At 36.2% G+C, this 13300-nt stretch overlaps 1 protein-coding gene across 1 annotated transcript in view; it reads right to left on the bottom strand.

Annotated features, from left to right (window-relative positions):
* CFTR (CF transmembrane conductance regulator) overlaps positions 1 to 13300 on the bottom strand; it is a 219990-nt gene that overhangs the window by 93285 nt on the left and 113405 nt on the right. The window contains exons 12-14 of the mRNA XM_060196479.1: positions 4121 to 4215; positions 2787 to 2873; positions 638 to 1364 (exon numbers count right to left, since the gene is read on the bottom strand). Of these exons, the coding sequence (XP_060052462.1) occupies positions 638 to 1364; positions 2787 to 2873; positions 4121 to 4215 (909 nt within the window). The remainder of the gene's footprint in view (positions 1 to 637; positions 1365 to 2786; positions 2874 to 4120; positions 4216 to 13300) is intronic.

Here is a 13300-nt window from a genome sequence, read left to right as displayed (position 1 = left end):
GACCTTAAGAATATTAGTATAATAGAGCTGGAAGATAGTTAGAAGATAGCTTATTTGGTAGAACACAAACTTTTCCATGTGCAAGGACTTGGATTCAAGCTCCCAACAGCTACATAGTAGCACCATACAAAGAAGTTTCACAAGCAGTGGAGCAGTACTTTAATATCTCCTTTGTCTTTCCTCCCATCTCCTTCTATATATAAGAAAATAAGAGTACTCTAGAAGTATTGGAACTTCACAGACAAAAAGTCAGGAAGGAAAGAAGGAAGGAAGGAAGGAAGGAAGGAAGGAAGGAAGGAAGGAAGGAAGGAAGGAAGGAAGGAAGGAAGGAAAGAAGGGAGGAAAGAAGGAAGGAGGGAGGGAGGGAAGGAAGGGAATGAGGAAGGAGGGAATGAGGAAGTGAGAGAGGGAGGGAGGGAAAGAAAGAGAAAGAGAGAGAGAGAGAGGGAAGGAAGGAAGGAAGGAAGGAAGGAAGGAAGGAAGGAAGAAGGAGAAAGGAAGCAAGAAAGAATTCTTTTTAATTAAAACGAATCAAGATAAAACTCACCCCAAATCCATAATATATGTTGTGTTATATATCCCATATTGCATTCTACCCAGTTACACTATGGAAGGAACCATAATACTTTATACACACCTTTAGATCTTCTTCATTAATTTCTTCACTAATTTCTAAGCCACTGTCTTGAGATAATCGTCTTGAATATATATCCATTTCAGTAAAGTTGGTTGTAGGCGCCAGTGACATTTTCCGTGTGGATGCTGCTGCCTTTCGGTGAATGCCTTGGCCTTGGTTCCCTGAAGACCCAGTCATTAGGTTGAGAACAGACTGCCTCCTTCGTCCCTGAAGTGTGGGGCCAGTGTTGATCACATTGCTTCTGGGAAGGATGGTCTCTCCCAGCTCTGAATCAGGAACTAAAGAAAGTCTTCGCTCTAAAGGTTCTTCAGAATTTGCTTCAATGCCATTCATTTGCAATGTAGTCTTTTGTACAATTGAAAATTTCCTAGCAGAGTTCATTGGATTGAGAATAGAGTTCTTCCTTTTTTCACCAAACTCCCCTGTCTGTTTAAAAGACTGCTTTTTTGTTTCATTCCAAGAGACAGCACCATCTCCTTCTAATGAGAAACGACGCAAAGTCTCAGTCAGGATTGAATTTCTTCTTTCTGCACTAAACTGGTCAAAAGAATCATATCCCATGAGCTTTGAGCTAAAGTCTGGCCGTAGATTTTGTAGTTCAGAAAATGTTCCATAAAAATAAGTACTACCTTCATGTAAAATTAATATTTTGTCTGCTTTCTTCAAATGTTCCATTTTAGAAGTGACCAAAATCCTAGTTTTGTTAGCCATCAATTTACAGACACAGCTTTAAGAATATAAAAAGATTTAAATAAGATATCAACTTTATAATACCTTGTCATATTAAAAATGTACTACTTTGTAGCATTCTATTAATGAGTTCTTATATAAAACCTCTATCATCCAATGTTGTTATTATACTTAAAGTGATATTTTAAAAGTAAACATTCAATAGTAATTAAGCACCTCCCGAATCATCATTATGGCATGAAATATTATACTATTCAATTTTTGCAATGTGCTATATATTATATTATATAAAAATTAAAATGTAACTAAATATTTGATATTAAATAAATGCTTTATTTTGAACAAATTTTTTATCCTTTGGGTTTTGATTTATGTAGAACATATGGAACTTGCTCGATGACCTTTAAAATTCTTGGAAGTCTATTTTTCTATGTGTTTTCTAAAAGGTTAGAGACCTTTCTTACTCTTTAAATTCTCTATCAATTATCATTAACATTTTCAGTTGACTACCAATTTAGTTCTTAAGAACTTATATTGAAACTAATCTGACTTGTTGAAACAACAATCCTAAGAACTGAATGTAGTCTTAGTCTAGTAAAATTTTCCTTCAGTTTAGAAGTATTTTCTTATTTGAGCTATTTGAGGAAGACTAACTTAATTAATTTAGACATAAATACATTACATATGGTATAGACAGAGGCATCACTCTAGATTATACTCTGCATACTAACATAATTAACAAAATTTATTTTGGTAAAAATAAATGAAGAAACTTCTAACAGCCCCAATACTATAAGATTCATATTCCACTTACTCAGTTTAATTAAATTATAGGAAAACTGTTGCTAGGAATAACATAACAGTTTTATAAACACATACATCTAGACTCTTAATGTCAAAAACCTTTTCTTCTCCTAATAAATTACATTATAGTTTATATGAATTTTTGAAATCAAGTCAGGCACCTCTTCCTCTTTAAAACTTTATGTACACTGAGCTCTAATACAAATGCCAATGAAATATGAATCCCAAGATTAAAGACAAGGCTCTCAAGAAATTACTAAAGTAGATGAGTAATCTGAGCATTCACCTACATTTAAATATACACCATTAGTATTTTCTTAACAAGTTTATTATCTAGGGAGAAAATAGTGCAGGAAACATGGAGAGTAACTAAATATGTAAGCATACTAAGCAATTAGAACAGCCATGTCACAAGTCATAAATAATGTAAAAACTGCATATGGTACTTATTAAAGCAGTAGCATTGGTTTGTATGAGATGGTCAGAAAGGAGTTTAAGGGAAGTAATCTTGAACATTGACTATAAAGAGAGGATCAGATTTCATCTTCACATTTTGCCACACTGAGGCTCAATGGTGTACTTTGTCTATGGTGTTTGTTGTCTTCCTTTCTCATCATGTAATATGAGCATTATAAGTGATTCAGACAATATATACCTTTCAAATATTTCTTTTTCTGTTAAAACATCTAGATATCCAAATGGAGAGTCTAACAGGTATAAGTCAGCATCTTTGTACACTGCCCTAAAAAAGAAGAGGGAAATTTTAAATTGTATTTCCTCAATATTTCTCACATTATTTAATGTAAACGATTTTGAAGGAAGAACAAAACCATAAATCACAGATGACTTTTTTCAACACTCTAAGAAGAACTGGAGTAGTTTTACTAAATGTAAGTGCCATAAACTAGCAAAACTCACAAGTTGAATCACAACAAACTATGCCATTGTTTTAAAATATTACTTTAAAAAAGAAAATATTTTAAGCAATAACATGTATCTAGAGTCTACACCACGTAATCAGCTAGAAATACAGTCATAAAATTCACAAAATCATTGCTCTCAAAGATCTTGTGTTTTGGTGGAGAGAAAAAAAAAAAGAAGAAAATTATATTCCCTTAACACATCAGACACAGCATCTAAGTTGCTGAACTTACTTGAATTTGAAATGTGTTCTAGTGCTACTACTGTCAGATTAAAAGCAATATTATTATGCTATATAACTGAAACTGCATTTTGTTCCATATAAGTCCAGTCTATACCATATATATAAAACTCCAGACAAGTGAAAAATGAATAATTCAAAAGAAAAATATATTCTCATTAATTTTATTTTCTAAGTGAAACAATTTTTTTTTTCCTCCTCCAGGGTTATTGCTGGGCTCGGTGCCTGCACCATGAATCCACCGCTCCTGGAGGCCATTTTTTCCCCCTTTTGTTGCCCTTGTAGCTTCGTTGTGGTTATTATTATTGCCCTTGTTGACGCAATTCGTTGTTGGATAGGACAGAGAGAAATGGAGAGAGGAGGGGAAGACAGAGAAGGGGAGAGAAAGATAGACACCTGCAGACCTGCTTCACCGCCTGTGAAGCGACTCCCCTGCAGGTGGGGAGCCGGGGGCTCGAACCGGGATCCTTACGCTGGTTCCTGCGCTTTGCGCCACATGCACTTAACCCACTGCGCCACCGCCCGACCCCCTAAGTGAAACAATTTTAAAAGCTTTTAGAATCTTCATGAAGATGAGAGACTTGTGCAATCTGTAGTTTTACATCTGTAATAAACTGTAAGGCAAACATACACACACATAAGGGCATGTTTTAAAAAGCCACCATTTTTACTAGATTTTAATTATATATCATTGTCAGCTCTTAAAGGTAATTCTTAAACTACTTCTCATAAAACTCAAGGACTTTCTCAACTATAGAGTAGAACTAAAAGAAATGGAAAAGTACATATTTTTATAACATGATATTTATAGCAAATGCTATATTCACCTTGCTAATGAAATTCTTGCTCGTTGACCTCCACTCAGTGTAATTCCACCTTCTCCAAGAACTATATTATCTTTCTCTGTAAACTTGGAGATATCCTATTATTGAAAATAGAAATGAACAACTTCAAATTACTGATAGAAACTTGAGAGCTACATTTCCCTGAAAATACAATCGTGATTCAAACTATTGTTTGGCAAACATTTATCATAGAAAGATGAGAAATTGCACCTTGTGTCAACAGTAGTACTAGAAACAGTTAACCCCTCAATAAGGTGAGTAAGAAACATTTATAAAGAATGGGGAGATTTCTTGCTGTCTTAGGGTTTAAGGAGGCAATAGTTATTGCTATAGCTATATTAATTGGCAATTGGGTTAACTTTGTAAATCCCACTGTCAGGACTTGCTGGACCATACAAGACATCAGGAACCTTCCCCATTCTCTATAAAACCCTTATTTCTCCCAGTCCTGGAATCTCTAGGGTGGGGATCACTTTCCTGCATGCATCTCTCAATTCATACCAATTGATACTGCATCTGTTGATCCCAACCTAAGCAATGTAACCAGTACCACCTGGGCATAATTCACTTCAGACTGTGATCAGAGATGTCAGGCATAGGATGTCAACCCTCTGGTGAGACCTTTCCTAAGTCACATGACTCCTTAATTCCATTTCAGGTGGCACATTTCTAAACAAAACCTCAAAACCTATATATAGACCAGGGCCCAGGAGATAGCATACATGTACACATGTATCCATAGGTTAGGGGGAAATATATACCTTAAAGCAAAAGTGCACAATAGTTTGCAGTGAGTCCATAAATGAAGCAAGCAAGTAGAAAGATCTAAAAAAGAGACTTTAAAGTACCTAATCAAGTGGTTGATACCTAGACCTAGATGCCCTCCTCACCTACTACCTATTTCACATTTCTCAATCACTACAAAATTAAACTTGTCAGACAAAGTAAGGACTACAAAAGCTGAATAAGGGCAAGAGATTGGCATATTTTAATGGTGACTCTTTAGTCACTACCAAGCCACCTCATCACCTGGGGCCCTAGTCAAGAAGTCCTGGGATTCCCACACAGACATGATGGGCCTAGACCTCTAACAGATCCCTCTTTCTAATGTCACTAGTCATCTCCATCAGGAACAACATAATGGACCAATTTGTGGGCCCCTATAGGACCTTGCCTTCACTGTAGATAAACAAAAGTAGGGACTTTTCTGTTCTCCGAAGGGAGGGTGGACAACATACAAGGAAGATGGATCCTGAAGTTAGTGCAGCCTGAAATGTTCCTAGCCATGACCACAAAATGCAAGCTCAGACCTATAGGGATACAGAAGTTACATAGGCTTCTTTGCTGAATGTGGGCCCCAGATCAAATTGATGAGGTTTACAGTTAACAATATTCATATACTTTTCCTATATTTGGGATATATTCTCTTCCCTGATCCAGCTTTCTAGTCCCTTTTCCAACCCTGACACCATCTTACCAGACAATACCTTGGGTCCACCTGCATGTTAGATGTCAGGCTCAGGCAAAAACTAGTAAAGCCATGGGCCCCTTGGAATATCCCTAAAATAGACCTACTAACTTTTTCCAAAATACAGACCCCAAATCTTCATCTGCAATATTCTTGCCTTTAGGTTTATGATTAGTCAATAATTTGTTCAGCTTTATATCTTTTTTTTTAATATTTATAAAAAGGAAACACTGACAAAAACCATAGGATAAGAGGGGTACAACTCCACGCAATTCCCACCACCACACCACTACTTTATTTCTTAACTCTTTTTCAGCCACCAGGTTCTAGATACTACCATGATGCCAACCTAACTTCCCTGGGCACACAACCCCACCAATGTGTCCTGGAGCCCGGCCTCCCCAGACCTCTGCCCCAGTAGGGAAAGAGAGAGATAGGCTGGGAATACGGATCCACCTGTAAATGCCCAAGTTCAGCAGGGAAACAATTACAGAAGCCATATCTTTCACCTCCTGCACCCCATAATGATCCTGGGTCCATGCTCCCAGAAGGATAAAAAGCAGGAAAGCTTTTAGAGAGGGAATGGGACATGGGGTTCTGGTGGTGAGCATTTTAATGAATTTTACCCCTCCTATCCTATGGTCTTGTCAATATTTCCATTTTATAAATAAAAATTTAAAAAAAGAGTATTATAATAGAAAAAGGAAACATTTAACTGAACATTTAAAAACATCTACAATATAATATACAATTAATTAGCAAATAAATTACAGTTACTAGAAGTATCCACATAGTAGGCAGAAAATGTCACCAGACCTTCTGGAATAGATGAAGTTTAGCCTGAGACTTAATGAAAAAAAAATATAGGAGTACTTTTTCCTTAGTTCCAAAAATATCTTTTTCATTTCTCTTCTCATGTACATAAATGTGTTCTCTTTTAAAAATCACTTTCTCTCTTCCTCTACCAAAAATGCTTTCATATTATTTTTCCACAATCCGGAAACAATTCATCGTCTCTCCTATATTGATTATCAAATTTACTTAGACCTGTGAAAACAACTTCCCCTATTATTTTTGTTACCCACTGTTACAGAACAGAACTTCATGACAGAACTCAAAGTTTAGAAAGGTGAGTTAAGTGATCACTTCTGCTCAGGCCATAGATTCCCCATTGCAACCCACTGAAAACATTCATATGTTAAAATGATGAAAAGTGACAATGTAATTACTACTAATTTACATGGAGACAAATCTTAGTGTTTCCAGACCACAAAAAGAACTTACCAAAATATAACCAAGTAGCACTAGCATATAGTAAAATCACAAGTAACTTTATGAATGGAAAGTTGTGTAAGAGTCCCAGGGGAGAAAGAACTTGACAGTGCCAGTCTCACAGCTCCCTGCTTGAGGTGTGTTGCCACTGGCACAGTTGCTACAAAACAAATGTGCAATACAATTGCTGCTTTTCAGCTTTTGTCATAAAAGTTAATTTCAGCTTCCTTTTGTTTTTCTCCATTCTTTCAGCAAATGCAGGCAATAATGTAAGCCTTTCATGAGAGCAAAATGGCAATGCAGACCTTTTTTTTTTCTCCTATGTATTTTATTTATTTTTATGATTATTAGTGATTTAATATTGTTTTACAAAATTATGAAATAACAGGGCTATAATTCCACACAATTCCAACCAACAGAGTTCTTTCACACACACACACACACACACACACACACACACACACACACACACACACACACACACACACACATTGGAAACTACAGAGTTCTCTCAAGGTCACAAATATGGGTTATTATTTCTAGAACTATCTGTCTATATTTATATGAACATTTGCCCATTTATTCTATGGTCCCACCTTCTCTTCCTTTCTAAGTCACACCTACACCTATTACTACTTCCTAATGTCCTTTCTTTTTCCCTCTTCTCTCTGGATCTTGATGAAACTGAAGTTCACAACCCTCTGTTCATCTTCTCCTAAGATTTTGTTCCCCTCTGGGAGTGTGGGCCAAAATTCTTCATGGAGAAAAGAAAGTGGGAGTTCTTGCTTCTGTAATTGCATCTCCACTGGACATGGGCATTGGCAGGTTGATCCAAAAATAAGAGTACCTATATTTGGTATCACTTTATAACTAGAATCATGCTAGCCAATCCAGCTGTTGTAGTTAATGCTACTGGCACAATGCAACCAAAGCTGAGTGATTACAATCGTTGACATATGGTAGGATACATAGCAAGACCAGCACAGCTAGATCCACAGTCATTTGTTGGGAACAATGGTCAGAGAGAGTCACTCAAACCCAAATAACAAACAGTACAGGAGAACAAGATCTTTTTCAGTTATGAGACACATGGCATCAAGGTCTTTCTTAATTTTTATTGGCCTATCCTGTTCTGTTCAGCTCATGAACCTGGCCACATACTTAGAATTCCATTCAAATCACAGGAACTACAGATGAATTCCACACCCCAGAGCCTGGAATCTTCAGTTATGTAGAAGGAGAACTTCCACAAATACCATAGTCATTAGGCCTTTCTTTACTATGTGGTGGCATACAGCACATTTCCATTACCTGCTGTAAAACAATCAGCAAAGCAGTTCACATGCATATCCTCCTCTCCTGCACCCTTAAACCTTTTAGGAAATAAATGAATTATTCATCTATTATGAATAGATTTAGTGTAGCCTTTGCAAAGAAAGTAACTTTTCTAACAAAACGTGAATAAAAACAGGAATTGCTGGATTGTTAGACTTTTTTTCCTTTTTTCAAATTTGAGTTCAGTTAAAATTTTTTCAACCATTTAAAATTTGGGAATATCTGTAGTTATCACGATAGTATGACTATGACAGCAATATTTAAGAATGGACTGCGAAGCATATTGCACTAAAGTAAAAGACTCTGGGGTAGGTGGGTGGGTGGAGAGAATACAGCTCCAAGAAAGATGACAGAGGAGGTTATTGTTATATGGAAAACTGGAAAATGTTATGCATGTAAAAACTATTGTATTTACTGTCAAATGTAAAACATTAATTTCCCAATAAAGAAATTTTTTTTTAAATTTAAAAAATAAATAATTGCAAAAAAAAAAAAAAGAATAGACTGTAAATTTAGAGACCTGGAGCCAAAATTTAATAAAAATTAGTAGAAGAAGGACTTCTGAAATTGTTCAGTGGAATAGTATATTGCTTTGCCATGAGTGTGGCCCATGTTTGAGGTTAGTCCCCACTGCACTGAAGAAAGCTTCACTGTTGTGGTTTCTGTCTCTGTCTCTCAGTTCCTTTGCTTCTCTTTCTCTCTGTCTCTATAAAAATAATAAATAGAAAAGAAGAAAGAGAGGAGAAAAGAGAGGAGAGGAGAGGAGAGGACAGGAGAGGAGGGGAGGGGAGGGGAGGGGAGGGGAGGGGAGGGGAGGGGAGAGTAGGGGAGGGGAGAGTAGGGGAGGGGAGAGTAGGGGAGGGGAGAGTAGGGGAGGGGAGGAGGGTCATCAACAATAGCAAAGATTCCCCTAATCTGATAGGGCTGGCCTAGAACCTCAAATGGATACATGACAGACAAGGCACCAGCCCTTGTGAACTATCTTGCAGGTCTAGAATGACTCAGTTGATACTATTGCTGCCTTCAGATGGCTGTTATTTGTATAGAAAAAGTCAAGTATTTTTGTACACTTATCTACTATCCAATCATCTAATTGCGCTCACTCACTAATTCTAGCAGTGTTCTGTTTCCTGTTCATTTGCTTGCTTTTCTCTAAAATCTTATGGGGTAATTTTAGCTAAACATCTTTTCATAAAAGTGTAATATTGTTCCTGTTTCATAATAAATGGCATTACTTCTTCACCATTTACAATCATGTTTACTGTGGCTCTTTGGTTATGATGCTTTCTTTTATTTTTAACCTTTGAATTTTTATTAGAAATAGCTGATACATTTTATGTATCTACAGACAGTTACATGATTTTCCTCTGGATGTATTTGTAGATTTTTTTTATATCAAAGGACTTTTGAAATCTTATCATAGTTTTTTATACTTTATTCTCTACAAATTTTTTACATAATTACAGGTGATTCACTGAAAATGTCTACCATTATCTCATAACTTTGAAATATAGGCATGAAATTTTTTTCTCCTTGATAGAATATATTTTGGTCAAGCACTTATTAAAAACAGTAGAATATTACATCTATGTAACTTTAAATAGTTCAAGTTCCTTAATTTAACTAATCATGTCACATGTCTGCTAAAGCAAAACAACACAAAACAAAAATCCAATACATATTACCTATATTTTTAAAATACAGATACTTTTCCCATTTTGTTTCTTCAGTCTCACCAATCAGTATGATTACAAATGCATGCTAAACTTAATTTTTTATATTTTTCTTTCTTTATTTATTATTGTATAGAGACAGAGAGAAATTGAGATGGGAAGAGGAGATACAGAAGGAAAGAGATAGAGAGACACCTGTAGCCCAGCTTCACCACTGTGAAACTCTGCTCCTGAAGGTGGAGACCAGGGGCTTGAACCCGGGTCCTTTCACACTATAGTATATGTGCTTAACCAGGTGTTCTACCACCTGGTCCTCATGTTAAACTTTCGACACACTAAAATTTTACTGTTTTCCAAACTTACCCTATCTTCCTCCATTCGCATTGCTGTTGCCTGGATCTAGTATACCTTTCCACTACTTCTTCATCTGGCACATTCTTCCAAGATCAATTTAAAAAATTAGCATTCTCCAAAACGATTTGCAGGACTCCTCTGACAACTAGTCATGTCTTTTCTGTTTGTATGTAGTTATAAGAGCTTTCAACTTTTTCTTGCTAGTTGAATGTATGTATAGTTCTACCCTCATACTCTGAGCATCTCAAAGAAAGGGCAGAGTTGCAACTTGCTGTATAATGTGGGACCCAAGACAAGATTAATATATTATGAACATATCTTCCAGATAATTATTTCAGGCTAAATTTAATCCCTGTCTCCAAGTTCACATATTCTAGTAGGGCTATAGATGATTACTTAATGAAAGAGATGAACTTTTGAAGATTGGGTGGTGACACACCAGTAAGGTCACACATTACCATGCTCAAGGACCAGAGTTTGAGGGCCCACTTCCCACCTCCTATGGGACAGTTCTCAAGTGATGAAGCAGGTCTGCAGGTTTCTCTCTTTCTTTCTCCTTCTCTAACTCAACCACTCCTCTCAATTTCTCTCTATCCTACCAAAATATAAATTTAAAAAAGGAAAAGAATGACCACCTAGAACAGTGGATCCATACTTCCAGCACCTAGCCCCAGTGATAATTCTGGTGGAAGAGAAAAAGAGAGAGAAACTTTATTTCAACTCAGATTTATCTTCATGCCTAGTAAAGTGTCTATGGCTTCCTTGACCCAACCTTGATGAGTTTGTCTTCTGCCTTTCTTTCTCATCTGCATCAGATCCAGTTTACACACTCTTTAACTTGAAATAATAAAGATAGGCAATAGTTATTAGCATTTTAAAAAATCTAATGTGAGGATAAACAAGTAGTGAATAAAAAGAATGTTGAAAAGAATAAGATATTATACAAAAAAATCCACACATATAACAATATAGTATAATAGTGTTGGAATGATGATCTGTAAGAAAAGGAGTGAGTGTTTAAAATATTGTCTTGTGGAAAATGAATCTCTGTCTGGTAAAGAATAAAAGTTCGCCTCTATCTCGTATCAAATGCTAAAATTTACTTCAATGATTTATAGTTCTTAAAGTCAAACCTAAAACTTTACGATGATAAAATACCTAATTTTGATAGTATATGTTTTTTTAATATTTATTTATTTTTCCTTTTTGTTGCCCTTGTTGTTTTTATTGTTGTGGTTATTACTGATGTCATCATTATTGGATAGGACAGAAAGGGGGAGAGAAAGATAGACATCTGCAGACATGTTTCACTGCTTGTGAAATGACTCCCCTGCAGGTGGGGGGGAATCCTTGAGCCGGTCCTTGCGCTTTGCGTCATGTGCGCTTAACTGCTACACTACCGTCTGGCTCCTGTTTTTTTTTTTTAATCTTTATTTATTTATTGGATGGAGATTGAGAGGGAAGGGGGAAATAATGAGGAAGAGTGACAGAGAGACACCTGCAGCACTGCTTCACCACTTGCAAAGCTTTCCCCCTGCAGGTGGGGACCGGGGGCTCGAACCTGGGTCCTTGTGCATTTGTAACATGTGCGTTCAAACAGGAACCAGGTGTGCCACCACCCGGCCCCATATGCAGTTTTACAATGTGCAAAACCCAGGTTCAAGTCTGGCCCTCACTGTATTGAAGGAAGCTTAAATATTGTAATCTCAATCTCTTTCTCTCTCCCCGCCTCTCCCTCTCCCTCTCCCACTCCCTCTCCCTCTCCCTCTTCCTTTCTGTCTCTGAATGTTAGCCCAGAGAAATGAAACTCAGAAGAATTCTTGCCCCTTGAGGGGAAAAACAGCACAAAGGGTCCATCTAATGCAGTAAGAGCCATCACTTCCCAGCAACAAGAGATAATCCCATTATAGTAAATAGTTATGAAAAAGAAAGCTGGGAAAGATATCAAACCTTAATACAAATCCATCCTCTGAATAAAGGAAAGAACAAAAGACTGTACAGAAATATACTAGTTACTATGTAATATTAGCAAGTTTTGGCAAAGCTAAAGTTTGGGAATTACTGGACAAAAATCCATTAATAAATATGTCATTTGTCTTTCAAACACAAATCTTCTTTTTCCCTTACAACATGTCATTATTAGGAAGAAATGTATGGTAGAAACAGTGTCAAAATAAATTCAGTGGGAGAAGAATTTTTATGCAGAGCAACTAGGACCATTATTCTATTTGTTCCCTAAAATGGTGGTCTGTAACAAATATCTTATACCTTATAGATATATTTATATACATATAGGGCTATATGCAGCTTACCAAAAGAAAGTCAATACAAATTTGTAAGGTGTAACAAAAATATATTATTAAAAAGTTTGGCAAAGATTATGAAGCAAAAATGACAAAAATATGCATAAACTCAAGGCAATAATGAGACTTCAAATTAAAACAGTAAAAAGGTTTTGCAAATTATAATTGTAAAAATAATTTTAATAGGTTTTCATTTTCAATATTTAACCTATTTAATTATTATGAATAGAGAAAGTGAGAGGAAAGGAGGATATATATATAGATAGATAGATAGATAGATAGATAGATAGATAGATAGAGAGAGACCTTAAGTGTTGCTTCACTGCTTGTGAAACTTCTCCCTATGGGTAGAGAGCAGGGGCTTGAACCTAGGTCCTCAAGAGTGGTAACAAGTATTATTAAGGTCATATAAATTAGTACGTGTACTTGAAAGCCAATAGCTATTGAAATTCTAGAATGGTGTATTATACATGTATTCTATCATCACATTTCATCTGCCAGAGAACTTTAACGGAGTAATTCTTGAATATGCACAATGAAACTTTCACTGCAGTATTGAGTAAAATCTTTCAACTTTTTTAATTGAGGGAGTTAATGCTTTACAAAGCAGTCATTGATATATAAGTATACTTTCATTATACACCAGACCTCCACAGTTCTCTTCCACCCTTTCTTCTCCCTCATTTCCCAGAGTCCTTTCCTTTAATGCAATATACCATGCCCAGTCTGCATTCACCTTACGTTCTCCCTCCTTGTC

Source organism: Erinaceus europaeus, chromosome 8, assembly GCF_950295315.1.
Source record: "Erinaceus europaeus chromosome 8, mEriEur2.1, whole genome shotgun sequence".
Classification (NCBI taxonomy): Eukaryota; Metazoa; Chordata; class Mammalia; order Eulipotyphla; family Erinaceidae; genus Erinaceus; species Erinaceus europaeus.
This window is presented reverse-complemented; position numbering and strand designations above follow the sequence as displayed.